Here is a 21,886-nt window from a genome sequence, read left to right as displayed (position 1 = left end):
CAGAGTCCTGTGCTGAACGGTGGGCACACGTTTTCAGCTGGCCTCTGGTCCTGGGGTCATTTGGGTCCCCGGGGAGAAGAGTGTATTTTCTTTCAGATCCTTCTTGTGTTTCTCTCCTTCCCTTTTCTGCCCTATTTACAGAAGCAGTGTGTGCTAACGGAGAACCCCAGAGAGCTCGGAAAGCCACGAGGAGGCAGTGGCTTACCAGTCAGAATCCCTGGTAGTACATGGTGTCTCTCCAGCCACATTGAGATCCGCATGGATCTGATCACCTCATGCCTACCAGCCAGGGCATGGCTGTGGGAGCTGGTTCGGGCCCTCCCTCTCACTTAGGAAATACCTGACAGGCGTACCCCACTCGTGAACATTCTGCCTGTACCACTTTTACTGCTGTGTGGTTTTCTGTTCAGTGGAGACACAGCAATTCGTTATTGGCTTCACAGTCCTGCAAGATGTTCAGTCCTTCACTGTCCCTGCAGCCACACCCTCCAGCAGGGCGAACAGAGGAAACCCCCTTGCCCTTTGCTCTCCTGCAGTCTCCTGACAGCGCTGGGAGGGTGTCGGCTCCGGTGTGCGCGCTGCAGGGGTGAATGTGTTTGGAAGACAGGCTAATTTTTATTGTTTGACAGAAGGTGATCCAGGTGGTGATAAAGCTGCTGTTTGTTTATCTTACTTGGCTCTGAAGCAGCTTGTACCTTAGGATCCTTGCCAGAACAGAAACAGGTCAGATGTTGGTCTTTAATTACCTGAAAGTTTAAACACAAAAAAAGTCACAGGCAGAGTTTAACGAGCTTCCATGTACCCACTGCCCATATACCATAGTGGCCAAAATTTTGCAAATCTCTGCACCTGTGCCTACCCTTTCCTGACCTCCCCATATTAATTTTTTCCAAGTTTTTTTAAATCTTAGAAATTGTATTTCAGTATGCATCTCTAACAGTTAAAGACTGTTTTTCTTTGCATAGCCACATTGCTATATGACACACAATTAATGTTCCTTAGTACTGTCCGATACCCCGTCCATGTTCAGATTTCCCTGACTGTCTAAAAATGTCACTTTGCACTTGGTTGTGAGGTTTCCTAAGTACTTTTCTTTAATTTTGAAATTTTGAGATGATTGTACAATAGATTTACATACAGTTGTAAAAAATAATGCAGAGACAAATCTATACTCTTTACCTACTTTCCTCCAGTCGTAGTGTCTTACGCACCATTACACCCAAAACATGGACATCACTACAGCCAGGTGGTAACATCTTCATATACTGTCACAACCAAAACATTGACATTGCTACGGTCGGGTGCAGAACAGTTCCATCGCCACAGGAATCCCGCAGTTGTCCTTTCATGGCCACTCCCACTTCCCTCCCACCCTACCCTTTCTTAACCCCTGGCAATCACTAATCTGTTCATTTCTATCATTTCAGTATTTTAATAATATTATGTAATGTAATTATACAGTATGTACCCTTGGGCGATTAGCCTTTTCAATCAGCATAATCCTCTGGAGATTCTTCCAGATTGTTGAATGTATCAGCAGTTTGTTCCTTTTCATTGCCAAGCAGTGTTCCGTGGGACCACAGTTCATTTAACCAGTCCCACTGAAGGACATCTGGGGTGTTTCCAGTTTGGGGTGATAATGAATAAAGCTGCACTAAGCATTTGAGTAAAGCATGTTATGGTGACCCAGCCTTCATGTCTCTGGGTGAATACCTGAAACCGTTGCTGGGTCATGTGATAGTTGCATGTTTAGTGTGTGTGCGTTTGTTTTTGTTTTAAGAAACTGTGAAGTTGTTTTCCAGAATAGCTGTACCTTTTTACATTTTCACTAGCAATGCACGAGCAATCCAGTTTCTCTGCCTGCTCACCGATGTTGCTTTATTAGCCATTCTGATAGGTGTTTGCTGGCATCTCACTGTGGTTTTAATTTGCATTTCCCTCATGGTTAACAATATGGTGGCCTTTTCTGTGCTTATTTGCCATCTCTAGATTCTTTTTGGTGAATTGTTTCTTATGTCCTTTGCCCATAGTCTCATTGGACTGTTTGCTTTTTTGCTTTTAAGTGTTGAGAGTTGTTTATGTATTCCAGATACTAGTCCTTTGTTAGATATGTGATTTGAAAGCATTTTCCCCTAGTCCTTAGCTTGTCTTTTCATCTACTTATCAGGGTCTTTCTCAGAGTAAACATTTTTAATTTTGATGAGATTCAATTTATCAGTTTGACTTTTGGTATCAAGTATAAGAACTCTCTGCTCAGCTCCTGATCCTGAATATCCTCACCTATATTTTATCCTATAAGTTTTGTATTTTTACACTGAAGACTGATATCCATTTTGAGTTAACTTTTGTATAAAGTGAGACTTACGTTGAGTCCCATTTTCTTCCTCTGGCTGGGTGTCCAGTTGCTCCAGCACCATTTATGGAACAAATGTCTTTTACATCTTTGTCAGAAGTCAGTTGGACACATCTGTGTGAATCTGTCTCTGGCCTCTCTATTCTGCTCCATGGCTCTGCGTGTCTGTCTCCATCAGTGCTACTCTGTCTTGATTATTGTAGTTTGACAGTGTGCCTTGGAATCAGGTAGAAAGATTCCTCCTACTTTTTTTTTTTTAATTGTTTTATTCATCTTAGTTTTTTGGCCTTTCTATCTACATTTTAGAATAATTTTATTGCTATCTACAAAGAATCTTCCTGGAGTTTGGTAGGAATTGAGTTAATCCTGAATACCAGGGTATACACATTTCTCACACGTTGTTGCAGTGACCTTCAGAAAGACCGGTTAGTTCATCTTTCCACCAGCAGGGCACAGGACGTGTGTTTTCACCATGGCCAGCCCTGTGGAGAACCTAATGACAGACACTGGCATTTCATTTCATTTTATTTTTGCAATAAATAAATCGAACATTTCCCTCTTAACTTTCTGCATCTCTTCTTTCTGAATTGCCTCTTATCCTTTGTTCATCTTTTAATTGGCATGTTTGTCTTATTCCTTGAGCTTTATAAAAGCTCTTTTTTATATTCAAAGGACTTTCAGGTTCTTTTCCTTCTCTTGATAATGCTTACCTTAGCTGTGGTTTAAGAACCTTTGATTGGGCAGTCAGAGAAAGCTGTCAGTTCCAGGAAGGTTTGGGATGCCCCAGTGTTTCCTAATGATTTTTGAGTGGTATTGAGTTAAGTCCCAGTTCCCTAACCTGCAGAATGTGGCTGGGCATACAGCCTAGATGCAGCAGGGGAACTATCTAAGTGGAAGGCAAAAATGCAAGGATTATCAAGCAGGCACTTTTCCAGGCCCTGTTTTTGCATCAGTATCTGGTTTTCTACATAGGAACTCAAACTAGTATGTCTTTCAGTGTTACATACCTAATTTCCTGCAAAACTCGGCAACAGCATTGAAAAACACACCGATTATGGGCTGTCAGTTTTCCTAGGGAAATAGCACACGGTGTCAGTTTTCGAGTCAATGTATATGCTCAAGTCATGTCTTGCATTTTGATCTCATCTGTTGAATTAAATGCACCATTATGTGATGACATGTGTACGTTTTCTTAACTGAGCATGTGTGGGAGGCCATGCTGGGGTCCAGTGCTTGCTCTCTCATGTTAGCCCTGTTTTTGCAGGGGACACGTAAGCTTAGGGCCACATGACCTAGATGTTCCTCTGGCTCCATGACTCATCGGCTCTGTGACCCTCAGTCTCCCCACCTGTAAGTTGGGGCTACAATACTACCTGCCCATAGCATTGTTGGGAGATGCAGGATATAAAACCATGAGTGCTCCATAAACGTGATTCACTATTTGTCTGAACAACAAATTACAGATACGTTTCTAAAAGTTTTACAGTGAAAACTAATTTTCTTTAAAAATGTCATCTTGGACCAGCAAGGTCAGTAATCATTGCTTTGTTTTGCATGAGATAGCATATTTATGGCAGACTGGGAGTTGTCCTGGTTCCAGACATAAAGATTTAGAAGTCCAGCTACGGATGAAAGTGAGGATCAGAGCTGGGCGGACTCAATCCTGGGGAGATTAGGAGTGGCTAGAACCCCAACTGTCAGAGGGTTTTCCCTCTAAAAAGTTCTGTGCTCTCTCATCTTCAGCGTTAAAATTGCATATACTCACCTAACTGTGGTGTTTAAGCCCTCCCAAAAGAAGGATGTGAACTTGTTCTCCATTTTGCCCTCTCCTTTCCCCATAATAGTAAATTGTGTCTGGGCTGGAGGAACTTTTCATGTTCTCTGTCTTAGTATTTTAAAACATGAAGGCGGCTTCCGGTCAAGATGACAGCATAGGTAAACATGGTACTTTGAATGTTCCACAACCACATCAAAATTATAACTAAGCTACAGAGCAGTCATCATACAGAACTGCCTAAAATCTAGTTGCATAGAAGTCATAACTAAGGATATAAAGAAGCAGCCACATCGAGACTGGTAGGTGTGGAATAGGCTGGTCCCATACCCACGTGTGGTGGTTAAAAATCAGGAGGGATACCTCGACCTCAGAGGTTCCCTGAGGGGCCAGGCGTGCCAGCCCCACACCAGGTGCCCCCAGCTCAGGGTTTCAGTGCAGGAAGAGAAATTCTCATAACTTCTATCTGTAAAAACCAGTGGAGAATGTGGCGAGTGAAATGGAGGGCTCCTGGAGTCCCTGACATTCCTCTTAACGTTCCTGCACAAACTTACTTGGACTCATTTGCTCTGAGCTCTAGTGCTGGGGCAGCAGCTCAAAAGGCACCAGGGACCTATGGAGAGGAATTGAATTGTTTGGCAACAGGGCAAGAGTTGGAAGCGCAGCTTTCTCTCAGACAGAAGTGCTGGCAGAGGCCATTGTTCATTTGCTGAGCCCTCCCCCCCGTAGAGCTCGCAGGTGGGCACCATATCTGAGACTCCATCAGCCTGGCTAATCGCCCAGCCCTGGTGATTCCCTGAGATCTGGGCCCACTCAACTTGTGGGCCTACCCAAACCCTTTTCATTGGCTTTTCCATACAAATGACTTGTCTTGGCTCATGCTGCTAACTTTCCTAAAACCTCTCAAGAAGAAGTCTCTGGCCTCTGTGTACCTTATATCTCTTACTGAGTGACCCGAGGTCTGGCACTAATGGCAGCCAGCCTTGGTTTGTAGCTTGGCCTCTTTTGGGTACCTTCAAGTCCAGCACAAATAACAGCCATGTGCAGATTGCTTTGTAGGTCATACCAGATGGCCCCAGACAAGGCACAGGTGGCGGTTGACCTTGGCTTGCACCTCCCAGGATGCTCCGGAGCCAATGCACCAGGTGGACAGATTTAGACCACACTGAATACCATCCAACCACCTCCATGAGCCACAAAGTTAAGGGGTGGACTTGGTGGGTACCTGAACCTGGCTGAAGTGAGTCCTGCTCCTTGGGGTCAGCCCCTGCATGGCAGATCTCCACAGTGGTTGTCGTCAGTTCTCGCAGCTGATTGGCCTAGGGATAAAACCGCCCCCCCCCCATTGATGTGCCAATAGCAATCAAGGCTCAACTATAACAGGAGGGTGCATGTTGCCCACACAGTGGGAGGCACATCTGGATGCCCAGCTTGGGTGACTGAGGAAGCTGTGCCACTGGGCCCTATAGGACACCTACTATATAAGGCAACTATATCAAGACCAGAGGACATAGCAGCTCTGCCTAACACATAGAAACAAACACAAGGAGGCAGCCAAAATGAGGAGACAAAGAAAGATGTCCCAAATGAAATAACAGAACAAAACTCCAGAAAAAGAACTAAACAAAATGGAGACAAGCAATCTACCAGATATAGAGTTCAAAACACTGGTTATAAGGATGCTCTATGAACTTAGGGGAAGAGTAGAGGAATTTAGAACATCAACAGAGAGATAGGAAACATAAAAATGGAGATAGAAAACATAAAAAATAACCAGTCAGGAATGAAGAATACACTAACTGAAATAAAGAATACGTTACAGGGAATCCATAGTACAGTAGATGAAGTAGAGGATCAAATCAGCAATTTGGCAGATAAGGAAACAAACACCCAATCAGAACAGCAAAAAGAAAAAAAGAATCCAGAAAATGAGGCTAGTGTAAGGAGCCTCTGGGATAACTTGAAGCTTACCATCATTCTCATCATGAGGTTGACAGAAGGAGAGGAGCAAGAGCAAGAAATTGAAAATCTATTTGAAAAAAAAAATGATGGAAAACTTCCCTAAGTTGGTGAAGGAAATAGACATACAAATAATAGACAAATAGAAAGTGCAGAGTCCTAAACAAGTTGAACCCAAAGAGGCCCACACCAAGACATATTATAATTAAAATGACAAAGGTTAAAGAAAAAGAATCTTAAAAACAGGAAAAAAAAAAAAAGGCAGTTACTTACAAAGGGAGCTCTCATAAGACTGTCAGCTGATTTCTCAACAGAAACTTTGCAGACCAGAAACAGTTGGCAAGAAATATTCAAAGTGATGATAAACAAGGACTTAGAACCAAAATAATTCTACCCAGCACAGCTGTCATTTAGAATAGAAATACAGATAAACAGCTGTCCAGACAAGAAAAAACTAAAGGAGTTCATTACCACCAAATCAATATTACAAGAAATGTTAAAGGGTCTTTAAGAAGCAAAATAATATCAACAACAACAAGAAGGCAATAAATACATATATATCAACTACTTTATGGGCAAATACATATGTATCAATTACTTTAAGTGAAAATAGATTAAATGTTCCAGTCAAAAGACATGGAGGCTGAATGGATTAAAAACAAGACCTTTACATGCTGTCTATGAGAGACTCACTTCAAATCGAAAGGCACGTACAGACAAAGTAAAGGTATGGAAAAGGCATTTCGTGAAAATGGAAACAAAAAATCTGGGATAGCAATACTTTTATTGGACAAGATAAACTATTTTATTTTCTTAAAAGATTTTATTTACTTATTTTCAGAGAGAGGGGATGGAAGGGAGAAAAACATCAGTCGGTTGCCTTTCATGCATTCCCAACTGGGGGCCTGTCCTGCAACCTAGGCATGTGCCCTGACAGGGAATCAAACCCACGACCTCTTGGTTTAGCAGGCTGGCGCTCAATCCACTGGGCCACATCTGCCAGGGCTCAAAATAGACTTTTTTTTTTGAAGATTTTATTTATTTATTTTTAGAGAGAGGGGAAGGAGGGAGAGAGAAACATCAATGTGTGGAAGATACATCAATCAGTTGCCTATCGCACACCCCCAACTGGGGACCTGGCCCACAACCCAGGCATGTACCCTGACTGGGAATCAAACCCACAGCCTTTCGGTTCACAGGGCAGTACTCAGTCCACTGAGCCACACCAGCCAGGGCTTCAAGATAGACTTTAAAACAAAAACTGTAATGAGAGACAGAGAAGGACCAAGAAATCCCACTTCTGGGTATTAATCTGAAACCCAAAACACTAAATCAAAAAGACGTATATACCCATATGTTTATTACAGCAAGATATGGAAACAAGCTAAATGTCCATAAACAGATGAATGGATAAAGAAGTAGTAGTGCATATATACAATGGAATATGATTCAGCCATAAAAAAGAATGAAATCTTGCCATCTGCAACAACATGGATAGATCTAGAGGGTATTGTTCTGAGCAAAATAATGCCAGATGATTTCACTTATGTGTGGAATCTAAAAAACAAAATAAATGAGCAAGCAGAACAGAAACGGACTCATAGATTCAGAGAACATTTCAACAGTTGCCAGATGGGAGGGGGTTGAGGGGAAGGGTGAAAAAGGTGAGGGATTTAAAAATATAAATTGATAGTTACAGAATAGTCATGGGGCTGTAAAGAGGGAATATAGTCAATAATATTGTAATTATATGATGTAAGATGGATACTGGATTTATTGGGGTGATCATTTTGTAAGTTATATAAATTTTTAACCATGGGGTTGCACACCTGAAACTAATATACTGTATGTCAACTGTAATTAAAAATAAAAATTATTTGAAAAAAGAGCAACTGAAAGATTGAATCGAAACTTAACGAAGCTCATCAATAATTCAGACATTGCCAAATTGAAGATGGCATTTTAGTACAGCAGGCTGGTGAAGGAGAACGCTGTTCCTGGCCAGCTCTGTCTTGCTTTCACTCTTGAAGCCATCACCAAGCTCCCTGCCGGCTCTTACCCTGAAAGCCTTTTCCCCTGGCCTGTTCTCTTTTCGCCTTTGCCCTGGGCTTGCTTTGAGGTCAGACATGGGCAGGCAGTTCAGAGAGCTTTGTTCCGGTAGCTTTGATGTATCCTCTGGGAACTGCTGCCCCATCAGCCAGTTGGCTGTGACCGAGGTCTCTGTGTAGGAATTGGCCACACAGACTGCCCATCATTTGAGAGACACATTAGCAGCATGCATCTTCGGCTTTGTCACAGTGGTATTTTGGAGTAGCTTGCAGGTGTGATCACCGTCCCTGTGAGGAAGTAGTGTGTTAAGAGGAAGTGTCAATTAGATCTGGTGTTTTCCCTTCTTTCCTCCTCTTCTGCTTTTGCAGTAACTGAAATATGTGTAATTAAGTTCAAACCTCTATTTGCGTCATTGCCACAGCTTACCCAATTAATTCCCATAGTTAGGAGTGGCAGATGCACACTCTGGTTTCCGCTGGTTGAGATGATTTAGAATTGACACCTGGTCCTAGACTGTCGATGGGGTAAGCCCTCAGCAAAGATGGGTGGAGTTTTGGGTCTGGTGGCTTCAAACACTTTTCTGGACTATTCAGAGCCTTGTTTCTCTTGATCATGGATCTTGTAGCTCAGAAGCATTTGTGAAGTTTGAGACAGCTCTTAATCCTGTCTGCCCCAAATACTGTAACTTTTTTTCACTGGACTCATTGTAGTTTAGAAACCTTTCTTGCCTGCCATGAGATCTTCAACCAAAACAAACAACCGCCCCACCACAAAAACCCATGGGAAATGCACTTCAGACCTCCGCTTCTCTGATTTTTGGCAGGAAGGGGACCTTTGTTGTTACAGTGCGGGCCTCTGGGGTCTGTGCATTCCACTCCAGTGAGTCAGTGGCAAGAGGTGTGCTGTATTGGCCTGACCACCGTCACCTTGACTGAGGACAAACAGCCTGCTTGTCCTCTGTCGGCCTTACTCCTCTGGGAAGATGGGAGTATTTTGAATGTATGTGGAGTTTGAAACCTAGGAGGCCTTGCAGTGTGATGGTGGACACTGCCACCTAAGGTCATAAGGAGCTAAGGGTGACAGCCTTCTGCAGAGACAGCGTCGGCAGGGGCTCAGGGAAGGCAGCTGAGGCAGCAGCATGCTTACCTCTTACTCCTCATCGGTGTCCTCACCTCCAGGCCCTTACTCATCGCCTTCCAGCCTTTCTTGCTTAGTTTCTTTGTTTGTTTTGCTTAGTGTTTTCCACCTTTTCAGAATTTCCCCCTTTCTCTTCCCCTTTTCTTTGTGTTTTGACTTTCCTCTCTTCCCTTTTAGATCTCTATGCTCTTTTCCTTCTGCAGTGTTATTGTTTTTGGTACTTTTACTTTTTCATGTGCTGGCTGATACTGGTACTCCCTGCCCCACTGAGAAGCTGACCATAATCTGGGCATTATTTTTAACTTGAAATGACTCTTTATAGCACAGCATATGCAGGTGTTGTGCTGGTTCAGATCCAGTGATTGTAACTGGAAGGAACTACCTCCCCCAGTATTATTCATTATGAAAAATTACCCAGTAGCATTCAAAGACTTTTTAATAAACACTCTAATCCCACCCCTCATCCAGTCCTCATCTTTCCTACCTTCTTCTTTTTAGCTGTGTTCACACCCGTTCTTCTGTGTGATCATATATGTAATGGTGTCATCTTTCCATTTCTTTGTTTACTAAATCAACAGAAGGTTCACATATTGCTTTCCTCCCTTCACACAGCGAAGCACCAACACGTGTCAGTCTTTATAGCCCACATGTTAGTAGCTGCTTAATTCCTCCCCTGCTGCCACCTGCCCCAGTTGCCGTCTCCTCCCTTCTGTGGGGATGGTTCACTGGAAGAGAGGTTCTGGACGTCGCGGCAAGCGCAAGGGCTCAGCTGCCAACCAGGCTGGATCCGGGTGTGGCCTTGACTTGCCATATGACACTGGGCAAGGCAGTTAGTAGCAATGCCTTGGGGATCTGGTGGACGGAATGTGGAGTGTCTTGTGCTGAGCTGAGGACTTTGAACTTCCTGCCTACCATAGTGAGAGTGGTCACTGGCCAGCCCTCTTCCAGCGGGGGCTGGTCAGTGTGCATTTCTGCATAGTCCTTAGGTGGCGGGTGTGGAGAAAATCTGGGGCTGGGAAACTGGTCTGAAGCTTGTGTGTCTGGTGATTCAGGATGATGTACAGAGACTCCTGTTCTGACTCTGGAGCCAGAGAATGATCTCAGAGGTTAAGGGTGTGTTTCTCTCAGGTCCCAGACACATTGAATCCCACTGCTCCTTCACATGGAAATCGACTCTGGGCTGTCAGTCCTGCCTGAACAGTCACGTTGTTGACACAGAAATTGGGACTTACTAAAGAACATTAGCATTTCCTTTTCCTAAATTGAGTAAGTGTAGTATCTGTGTCTGAAAATAAACTGCAGTCTGTGTATAGAGGATGTTTAAAGTGCATGTATTTTATTTCTTACTATTGTATATTTTGGTAATGACAAAATTGAGGGGTGTGTCCACTTTTAACCAATGTCTGTTCTTAAAAATATTTTATATATTTATTTTTAGAGAGAGGAGAAAGGAGGGAGATAGAGAGTGAGAGAAACCTCAGTTGGTTGCATTTCACACATGTTCCAACTGGGACTGAGCCCACAACCCAGGCATGGACCCCAACCAGGAATTGAACTTGTGACCTTTAGCTTTTGGGATGATACTCAACCAACTGAGGCACGTTGGTCAGGGCAACTTTTAATCAATATCTGGCTTTGTTTACAGATTCCCACTGGAAATCCATTATATGAATCTTATTACAAGCAGGTAAGTTTCACTGGTATCTTTTTGGCTGGAACTAGAGAATGAGTGACCCAGAAAGCACAGGCCCTGTATTGAAGCCTGGTGCGGCCTCTGGTGCCTTCTGTTCTCTGGATTATCAGCTCCAGTTAGTGTGGTGGGTGTTGCCTTACCTGCTGCTCTGCCTCCTGAAGTTGCATCTCAGTGTCCCTCCTCCATTGCAGGTAGACCCAGCGTACACAGGGCGAGTTGGAGCCAGCGAAGCTGCACTTTTTCTGAAGAAGTCTGGGCTCTCAGACATTATCCTTGGGAAGGTACGTCAAAACTGAGGGTGATTTCTGTGGCCATCCTTGGGGCTTCCCGGGCAGGTGGAAGGCTACCCTCTGCAGACTCCTCTTCTTGGGGACAGGCCTCCGGGGGAGTAAACAGGCCACTGCCAACTTCTCAGGGATATAATTGATGGGTCCACACGCTCTGGTGGCAACTGTAACCTGCTGCTTAGGTAGCAGACAAGAGACGTGAGTGTTTTAGGGGTCTCAACAGTTTATGGATTTATGTCACTCTGGGACCTGAGGGGACCTGGATGTTCTTGGGGCTCCGCCATGGACTGGCAGAGGGAGGGGCAGAGGTCATTCGCCTGCTCCCAGTTGGGGATTATTCTGGCCTCCCCCTCCCCCTTTTTTTGGTGGTAGCAGAGGGATTGACCTACCCTTGAGGCCTACATATAGTGGTGGTGGCTCTTGTTTTGTGAGTAAATGGGCAGTGATCGGCAGTCATGCTTAGGAGAGTTTTTGTGTTTCCACAGATATGGGACTTGGCCGACCCAGAAGGTAAAGGGTTCTTGGACAAACAGGTATATACATGCATGTATGCTCAGCGCAAATGGAGGGTCCAGGCCAGATCCCCCGGCCGGCCACCTCTGCACTTCCTGTTTGCACCACTGACTTGTGTCACTAGACAAAAGTGCAGTTGTCAAGTTTTTTACATGGGAAGGTTTTCTTTCTAAATAAAGACCTTTTGTTGAACACTTGAAGCCATCTTTCATGGTTAGTGTATCTTTTCATATTCTGTGTGCTTACAAATGATTAAAATGTTTTCAAAACATTGTATTTTCAAATAACTTCAGACTGTCGTGGAAGTTGCGGAAGTAGTTCAGAGTTCCCGCGTCTCCTCCCTCAGCTTCCCCAGGGAGAGCGGCCTGTGTCATTGCGCCATGTTCAGTGCCAGGGCAGCACTAACCCAGAGGCTCATACTCGGCGCTGACCGCTTTTACATGCACTTCTTCATGTTCTTTTGGTGTGTGTAGTTCTGTGTCATTTTATCACTCACATAGATTTGCATAACCATCACCATAGTCGGGACCCAGAGCTGCCCCCGCACCCCGGAGAGTCCCCTCCTGCTGCCCTTGGCTGTCGCCCCCCAGCCTCTGGCAGCCGCTGGTTCCTTGTCCACAACAATTTCGTCACTTCGGGAATGTTCTATAAATGGAAATTTATAGTATTTACACATGATTTTAAAGGGTTATATTTTAATTTAGTTCAGCTTGTCCCTAAACTACATCCCAAGGGATGTGGTTCCTGGTGTTCCACAGTCCATAATCTGATCTCTCGGGAAAGCACCACCCACTGCTCCTCCCTTTCTTGAGATTTACACCGCGCATCTGCCTGTATAAAGTTCTGAGGATCCTCGTGGGACAGAAGCCTGTTACCTTTGCCTAATTTAGTCCCCCTAAACTTATGTCCCCTTTACATACTACATGGGCATTCTGTGGACAGCAGCCTGAGGAGACTTAATCCATTGCTTATCTCTTTGAAGATATTTTTAAAACTATAATTGTAGCTGTACAACAGTCCATGGTCTTGGTTTGGTTGATCACTTAAAAAAAATTAGGTGTTGCTGCGTGAGTCCACTAAACCTGTCGTGTGACTGGTTCAGGGTTAGGAGGAGAGCAGGGAGGAGCCAAGGCTGCTGATGGCCTTGTTTACGTCCTTTGTCCCTGCACAGGAGGTGAAGTTCACCTTGGGCCACAACAAGTAGAAGTGGGTGGGCAGGGCATGCCCTGCTCAGCAAGGTCAGCCAGAGGAATTGCAGTGAATCCTGAGTGTAAAGTCTCAAACAGCTGTCTATTTCAGACCATTTTCAAAAGTCACATATGTGAACCACAATTCATAGTCTTAAACATATTAAGCTTGCTACTTATACAATCTAGCATTTCCTAAGTGTTGGGAGCTCAGTACTTTTGGAAATGCATTTATTTGAAATTTTGCAGTATTCAGAATGCAAATAGGCTAAGTCTGTTTTTGCATATGCATTTAAACATTGTTCCCAGGGTGAGACCAGTTCCACCTGACACTGTAAGTGACTTTTGCACATACAGTCTTCCTTGTTAAAGGGAACTGGAATCCCTCTTTCCCTGGAGCCTGCTGCCGCAGGAGGCTCTTCCTCTGCTGCCACCTCCGGCTGGGTAGGATTTACACCTCATCCTTTTTTTTTTTTTTTGAATTTGCAGGGTTTCTATGTTGCACTGAGACTAGTGGCCTGTGCACAGAGTGGCCATGAAGTTACCTTGAGCAATCTGAGTTTAAACATGCCACCGCCTAAATTCGTAAGTGTCAAAATCCTCCCAGTTCACCTTGTAATAATACCACCCATCTATTTGTCTCTCTCTCTCCGTGTTTTCTCTCCCCCCTTTTTTTAATTGAGATGAAATTCATATGACCCTAAAGTTAGCCATTTTAAAATGAACAATCCGTGATATGTAATGCATAAATAATATTGTGCAACCATTACCTCTATCTACTTCTAGAACACTTTCATCACCCCAAAAGGAAACCCTCTACCCATTAAGTAATCACCCCTGATTTCCTTCTCCCCCAGCCACTGGCAGCCGCTAACCTTCTGTTTCACGATGTGCCCATTCCAGACATTTTATGGAATCATATATCTGGCTTCTTTCACTCAGCCTCATGTCAAAATTTATCCGCATTGTAGTGTGTGTAAATTCCTTTTCACGACCGAAGAATATTGCATTGTATGGCCCACCCATTTTGTTTAATCTGTTTGTCCGTCAGTGGACATGAAAATTCACAGACAAGGATCTGTTCGCACACTTGTTTTCACTTCTTTTGGGGGTATACCTAGGAGTGGAATTCCTGGGTCCTGCGGTCATTATGTTTAACTTTTTGAGGTTTCCCCCGTTTTTAAAACAAATTTATTTATTTTTATTATTTTCAGAGTGCGTTTATTAAAGCTGGGGACAGTGAAGCAAGGAAGGGCTTAGGATGGAAGAAGCAACAGGACAGCCCAGGCGGGGCTGTCTTGGCTCCCTAGAAACATACGGGGAAAAAAGCGAGCCGAGGCGGGGCTGCCGTCAGCTCGCTGGGGAGTCGGAGGAACTGGGGTCTTGGAGACCGGTTCAGGGCATTAGCCGGGATGAGCTGCCACTCCCCACTGCTCACCTGGTTGCAAGTCTCATGGGGCTGCTTAGAGTTTAGGAGACACTTTGTTCCCTTCCGGGAGGGAAGAAAGGCCAGGGCGTACTCCCACAAGGAGGAGTGTGCCAGTTCTCCCCCGGCCCCCGGCCCCCGTTTTGAAAGCATTTTGAAACGTGTACCCTTTCTATAAACTTATCCTCCTGTCATTTGATTCTGTGCCAGCCACAGTAGAATGTTTCTCTTTTCTTTCCAGCATGACACCAGCAGCCCTCTGATGGTCACGCCGCCTTCTGCGGAAGCCCACTGGGCTGTGAGGGTAAGTGATAGGGGTGGCGCCTCTTGGCTGCCCTTCACATGCAGTTTTTGCCATTTATGATGTCGATTCATACATTTTACAGGATGATTTATCACCTCTGTTTCAGTCAGAATGCGTATGCTACAGAATTTGGATGAAATACTTTTTCAAATGAAAGTTTTTGGAACAGCTATGGCCTTTTACTGTAGTTGTGTGTTGCCTATGAAGGCAGTCAGAAAAGATTCAGGAATTGGATTCTGAAAATTTTAGAGTTTAAATCATGCGTTGTTAGGTCTTGTTCTCTGGTTTCTGCTGCTTATGTTGGTTAATCAGGATATAGGGAAATGGTGAGAACTTGCAAGCATGAGGACCTCTGGCACGTCTTTGCAACTCTTTCTCTCATTTTGAGCTAGCTTATGTGTTACTATTCTTCCTTCTCTGATGCTCTTGTAGCTTTTTTTAAAATCCTCACCCGAGTATATATTTATTGATTTTGGGGGTGGGGAGAGAGAGAAACATTGATGTGAGAAAGAAACATCAGTTGGTTGTCTCCCATACACACCCCAATCCAGGATTGAACCTGCAACCTTTTGGTGTACGAGACAACGCTCCAAGCAACTGAGCCACCTGTCTGGGGCTCTTGTTGCTTTTTGAAAAGCTTCTTTCAGCACGTAAAGAAAGAGATGTTATGGCTGGAAAACAGTGTTACTGCTTCTAGTAAGAAAAAAATGAAGTGTCATCTTCTAGTAAGTGCAGAATTTCCCCTAAAGGAAATGCGCAAGGGGATGCAGAGATGGTCCCCCAGAGAATGAGACTGCCTCACTCCCACCCACTATTAGAGGATTGTCACATTTCCTCCTTTTTATTTGGCTTAAATACCGACATTAACAATGATCTTGCTATAAAATAAAGACCACTCCCCTCTCTCCCAAGTTCTTCTTTCCTGTTTTTATGTGGGTCGTCTGTTCTCGCCTTGGAAAAAGTTTGGATGGAGAGACGTCTGTGCAGGGACAGGGCAGGAGGAGGCCTCATGTGACCAAGGAGCTGCGAAGTTGCCTCTGTGAGCAGTTTGCTGGTGGCAGTCATAGTAGCAAAGGACTTTTTTTTTTGTCTGTTGTCCCGTTTCATGGTGCCTACTTTGAAAAAGGGCTGTTTTGTCATGAAAAAAATGGCACCAATGAGATCTTATTCCTTGAACATTTTCAGCCCCTTCTTGGTGCCCCACGTGGAGGCCTCGGGAGGGGGGCCAGCAGCGGAGGGCCTGCAAGGCCTGTGAGGCCCTGCAGAGGCTGGAGGAGGGTTGGGAGGAATAGGCTGTTTTCAAGAGAGATTCCATTTAGAGAAACAGTGACAGACAAACCCGAAGCAACACGTGTTTTTTTCTGTTGTGAAAGTTTCTGGGCTTCTTGAAGCACTGAGTCTGCAAGCCTGACAGACCAGTGGGAGAAGCCCAGATGCTTGAGGCAGAAGTGGGCGTTTGTCTTCTTATCCCTCACAGTGACTTGTGTGTGCAGTGCCTGGGCATCTTCTTGTTTCTGTTCTTTTTCTTTCTTTTTTTTAAAAATTGTGATAAAATACACATAACATAAAGTTTACCATCTTAATGATTTTTAGGCCTACAGTTCATAGTGTTCGGTGCATTCACGGTGTTCTGCAGCCGTCACCACCGTCCCTTTTTAGAACATGTTCATCTTCTCAAACACAAACTCTGTCCCCATGAAACGCTAACCCCCCCATCCCCCTCCCTCAGGCCCCAGTTCCCACCATTCTGCTTTCTGTCTCCGTGAGTCTGACCACTCGAGGTGCCTCAAATAAGTGGAATCACACAGTATTTGTCCTTGGCGTCCAGCTTATTTCACTCGGCATAATGTCCTTCAGGCTCATTCATGCTGTAGCGTGTGTCAGAATTTCCTCCTCTTTAATATTGAATGATCTCCATTGTATGTATGGACCACATTTGGCTTCTCCTTTCTTCTTTTGATGGGCACTTGTTGAAGGTGTTTTGCTAGGGACCCCAGTGGTGTCAGCTTCTTGTCACAGTGGATGGTGAGAGGTCTGCGGTCCCTTGGTTCCGATTGCCGCAGGCTCTGTTCCTGTGAGAGGCAGGTGGGGGACCCCTGCCCAGACTTTCCTCACCAATAGCCCCCTTTACACACCGTCCTTGTGCCATATTGCAAAACAGCAGTAGCCGCCGCCTGGCCCAGACCTTCACGCTGTTAATGAGGAACCTTTATTTATTCTTTTACTGTTAGACACAGGAATTTCCTAGCTGAAAGCTGATTTGGATAATTAGTTACTTAAGTCTTTCGCTTACTTTTATATTTGCTTCTTTAGTTCTGTAGATTGATATCCAGGTTTAGTTCTTTGTCTTAAAGAACTAAAACCCATGCATGCTCTTGTCCAAGGACATAGGTGGAGTGACCTTTGTCTCCCAGGCAGCTCCCGGGGTCTGATCCTCTCTCTCCCATTGATCTTGACTGCTAGATCCTTGAGTACTAGAGAGAGGTTTCCTTGAGGGAGTAAGTTTATTTGGAACATAGACTGTCCCGTGCATTTAGGTAAGACCAGGGGTGTATCCTGTCCATTTTCCTTGAGCTTCCAGCTTGCTTTAGATTCTCCCACAAGCCCCCATTTTTACTTACTTAGGCTATTTCTTTCCAACCAGGTGGAAGAAAAGGCAAAATTTGATGGAATTTTCGAAAGCCTCTTACCCATAAATGGTTTGCTCTCTGGAGACAAAGTCAAGCCAGTCCTTATGAATTCCAAGCTGCCTCTTGATGTCCTGGGCCGGGTAAGTGGTTCTCTCACCTTATGCAAGGCCACTGCTGGCCCCATGTTGCTCCCCCTGGGCACTCTCTAGGCTGTACACATGATTCTGTCACAGGCCTTTGTAATAGCCCATGTGGATGGAGCACGTGCTGCAGCCACGCTGGCTCAGGGCCTCACAGCTGTGGCTTACATGCTTCCCAGCCTGTGGGAAGATACTATTATGGCCCATTGCACAAGTGGGGAGGCAGCCTCGGAAACGGACCTGCTGCTTGGGGTCCAGGGATGGGCAGATCTGGGACTCAAACCCAGATGTGGAGTTTCCCCTTATCAGTTGTGCTTCCAGGTAGAAGTGTGGGAGCGTGTATCTATATCTTATTTCATTTCTGTTTCCAATTGCTTCTTTTTCCCTTAAGGTAAAGGTAATTTTGATTCTGCAAATTTAGGAAAAAAACTTACGCATTCTCTTCTTTTAAAAAAAGCCTCAGTTTTGTTCCAAGTGAAAATACAAGTATTTTATGTACAGTTTTCTATCCCCGATTGTTTTTCCTCTACCGAGCTTGTGTTATGGCCCTGGTATTTGCTTTGTGCACAAAGCGCAGTTCTGCATCGCCATCTCTGCTGAGTTTCCTGCTCTGGAGTCAGAGGGGATGGTTGTTGTGTCTGTCAGGATGGGATTGCTGTGGCGAGGCAGATGGGGGCCCAGACTGGGAAGACCAAGCATCGGGTCCCTGCAGGTGCCGCCTCTGGACCAGGCCTTTGCTGAGCACTGGGGAGATGAGGGTGAAATTAGATACAGTCCAGAAGGTCAAAAAAATAAATGATGGTTAAGAACCTCATATTTATTTATCGATGACTTAGTATGTGCCAGGCCCTAGTCTAGTGTTTTCCTTGAATGAAGTCATTGAATGCTTGCAGCTACCTATTTTGGATGGTATCACCCCTGTTTTCCAGATGAGGAAATGGGGCCCTTCACAGTGGCTGGTAAATCACCCAGGGTTTCCCAGAGAAGAGAATGAGGTCCTGGGTGGTCCCCAGAGCTTCTCCTCTTTGGTGTCCCCGCCCCCCGTTTCCACCACTGCCTCCCTGATAATTATAGTCATGCTCAGTGAGGACAGTCAAGAGCGAGGTGCCTGACTTACTTAAGCAGACGGGTACCGAGGAGTGTTGTCCTCCAGAGTGAACAGATGGGTGGCAGACTGCAGGTTGAGAAGGCCAGACACGTGACAGCATAATCAGAGGCAGCCTGGCATGCTGGGTACGGCAGTTCTCCACCAGGGGACATTGAGCAATGTCTGGAGACAGTTTTGGTTGTCCTACCTGGTTCGGGTGCTGTTGGCATCAGATAGGTAGAGGCCAGAGATGCTGCACAACACCCCACAATGCCTAGGATGCCCCATGAAGAATGATTTGGCTCCATGTCAGTGGGGAAGCCTTGGGCATGGGAAGGACTGTGGAGGCAGGAAGGCCCATTCCTGTCCTGGTTTTCCCGCGTATACACTCTATTTTCTGGTGCCTCTGCTTCCTAAATTGAAAAGGCATAAAACACTCAGCCCAGTACTAAATACCTTTATTTTTTTATTATTTTTATTTTTTACTAACATTTAGAAATTCCACAAGTCATCAGCACTAGTTATAGTGAAGCTTCAAAATTAGCTTATGAAAATAGTTTCATTATTAAAGTTTCTTATAGACTTCCTGCCAAGATGGAGGCGTAGGTAGATGCACTTTGCCTCCTGGCACAACCAAAAGAAGGACAACAAATTTAAAAACAAAAAATAACCAGAACTGCCAGAAAATTGGACTGTATGGAAGTCCAACAACCAAGGAGTTAAAGAAGAAACATTCATTCAGACTGGAAGGAGGGGCAGAGATGAGTAGCCGGGGCAGAGAGGGCACGCGGCCAGGTGGTGGCTGGAGGACTGGGCGGTCCCACGTTTGCGTGCGGATAAACCTGGATGAACAGCTGGAGAGTGAGACAGACCATGCAATCCAGGGTTTAGTGGGGGAAAAAGAAATCCTCAAAACTTCTGGCTGTAAAAATCTGTGGAGGATACAGTGGCAGGAAAAACTCCCAGTCTCACAGATGAGTTCATTGGAGAGACCCACGGGGTCTTAGAACGTACACTAACCCACCCACCCTGGAATCAGCACCAGAAGCGCCCAGTTTGCTTGTGGGTAGTGGGGGAAGTGACTGAAAGATGGCCGAGAGCCCAGCAACCAGCACTGTTCCCTCTTGGACCCCTCTCTCACATACAGTATCACAACGCAGTGACCTGGGTTGCCCTGCCCTGGTAAATACCTAAGGCTCCACCCCTTCCAACATAACAGGTGCGCTGAGACAAAGAAGTACAGTCCAAATGAAAGAACAGATCAAAGCTCCAAAAATTAGAACTAAATGATGAAGACATAGCCAACCTATCAGATGCACAGTTCAAAACACTAGTAAGCTGGATGCTCACTGAATGGGTTGAGTATGGTCGCAAAATGGAGGAAAAAGTGAAGGCTACATAAAGTGAAACAAAAACATACAGGAAACCAACAGTAAAGGGAAGGATACCGGGACTCAGATCAATGATTTGGGGAAGAAGGAAGAGATGAACATTCAACCAGAACAGAATGAAGAAACAAGAGTTCAAAAAAATGAGGAGACGCTTAGGACCCTTTAGGACAACTTTAAGTGTTCCAACATCCGAATCATAGGGGTGCCAGAAGGAGGAGAGGAAGAGCAAGAAATTGAAAACTTTTTTGAAAAAATAATGAACTTCCCCAATCTGGCCAACGAAATAGACTTGGAGGAGATCCAGGAAGCTCAGAGAGTCCCAAAGAAGTTGGGCCCAAGGAAGCGCACACCAAGGCACATCGTAATTACATTACCCAAGATTAAAGATAAGGAGAGAATCTTAAAAGCAGAAAGAGAAAAGGAGACAGTTACCTACAAAGGAGCTCTCATAAGACTATCCACTGATTTCTCGAAAGAAACCTTGCAGGCAAGAAGGGGCTGGCAAGAAGTATTCAAAGTCATGAAAGGCAACGACCTACACCCAAGATTACTCTATCCAGAAAAGCTGTCATTTAGAATGGAAGGGCAGATGAAGTGCTTCCCAGATAAGGTCAAGTTAAAGGAGTTCATCATCACCAAGCCCTTATTATATGAAATGTTAAAGGGACTTATCTAAGAAAAAGAAGAAGATCAAAGACTATGAACAGTAAAATGAAAACAAACTCGCAACTATCAACAACTGAACCTAAAAAAAAAAGCAAACAAATAGAAACAGGAACAGAATCACGGAAATGGAGATCAGAGGGGAGGCGGGTAGAGGAAAATGGGGGGAAAGGTACAGGGAATAAGAAGTTAAATAGTAGGTACAAAATGGGCAGGGGGAGGTTAAGAATAGTATAGGTAATGGAGAAGCCGAAGAACTAATACATACGACCCATGGACATGAACTAAGGAGAGTGGGGGAATGCTGGTGGGAGACGGGGTGTAGGAGAGGGAGAGTAAAGGGGAGAACAACATGGGACAACTGTAATAGCATAATCAATTCTCTCTCTCTCTCTTTCTCTCTCTCAAGTTTCTTATATCCATTTTCATGGACTTTAATAACCTCATTGTCTTTAAGGCTAGTAACATGGCTTTACTATCACCAGCTTTCCTGAACACCTTTAAAAGGACATCCATATGCTTGAAGGGACTATTAATACTTTGGCATCCCTAGAGGTCAAGGTGGAGTCCTAGGAGGCTGGCCTGGGTTGCCGGACCTGTTACGGGCTCCGTGTGCCAGACTGAGGAGCTGTCAGTAGGGCAAGGCAGGGCAGAGCAGGGCAGGGTCAGAGTTTATTCTAGAGCAGTCTCTGTGATGACCCTGGGGATAGGACTAGAGGCAGGGAGGCCAGCTGGAGGCTCTGGCCTCTAGAATGTTTGAGAGGCCAGAGCCAAAGACACAGCAGGGTGGAGAGGAGGGCCCACATGTGAGAAACATCCCTGGGCTGAAGTCCCTAATGATTGATGGGCGTGGGGAGGGGTACCGGCATGTGAAGCATCTCAGAGGGACTCCTGGGTGCCCCCTTAGCTTTGGGCACTGGTGCTGTGCCCGTGTTGTCCACGCCAGGCAGGCCTGCTGCTTCAGGGGAGCTGACTTGGGCCAGGAAGACAGTGCCTCACCTGTACTTTAGAAAATCTGGTACGTGGCCTTTTCCTGGGAACCCATACCTGTCTGCCTGGTTTTCAGGTGCTAGGTGGGCCTAGCACATTCCATGGCACCTGACTCACCGTCTCCTGATGGTGACGAGAGGAGATGAGACACCACAGACCTGCTCAACTGTGTGCTCATGACCCTGTGCATGGAGAATGTGTGTGAGTGTGTGTGTGTGTGGGGGGGGGGGTGTCTTATGTTTAGAGCAACACCTGAGCCAAAACCAAACTATCTTCTCTGTCTAAGATTTCTTTGTTATGTGA

The 21,886-nt window shown here is 45.1% G+C and overlaps 1 protein-coding gene across 1 annotated transcript in view; it reads left to right on the top strand.

The window, feature by feature from the left end:
• Window positions 1-21,886, top strand: part of EPS15L1 (epidermal growth factor receptor pathway substrate 15 like 1) — a 92,312-nt gene that overhangs the window by 15,089 nt on the left and 55,337 nt on the right. Inside the window, exons 3-8 of the mRNA XM_054578847.1 lie at window positions 10,918-10,959; window positions 11,157-11,246; window positions 11,738-11,785; window positions 13,442-13,537; window positions 14,620-14,682; window positions 17,327-17,452. Of these exons, the coding sequence (XP_054434822.1) occupies window positions 10,918-10,959; window positions 11,157-11,246; window positions 11,738-11,785; window positions 13,442-13,537; window positions 14,620-14,682; window positions 17,327-17,452 (465 nt within the window). The remainder of the gene's footprint in view (window positions 1-10,917; window positions 10,960-11,156; window positions 11,247-11,737; window positions 11,786-13,441; window positions 13,538-14,619; window positions 14,683-17,326; window positions 17,453-21,886) is intronic.

Source organism: Pteronotus mesoamericanus, unplaced genomic scaffold, assembly GCF_021234165.1.
Source record: "Pteronotus mesoamericanus isolate MK-2021 breed Mesoamerican mustached bat unplaced genomic scaffold, CSHL_Meso_final contig_502, whole genome shotgun sequence".
Taxonomy (NCBI): Eukaryota; Metazoa; Chordata; class Mammalia; order Chiroptera; family Mormoopidae; genus Pteronotus; species Pteronotus mesoamericanus.
This window is presented reverse-complemented; position numbering and strand designations above follow the sequence as displayed.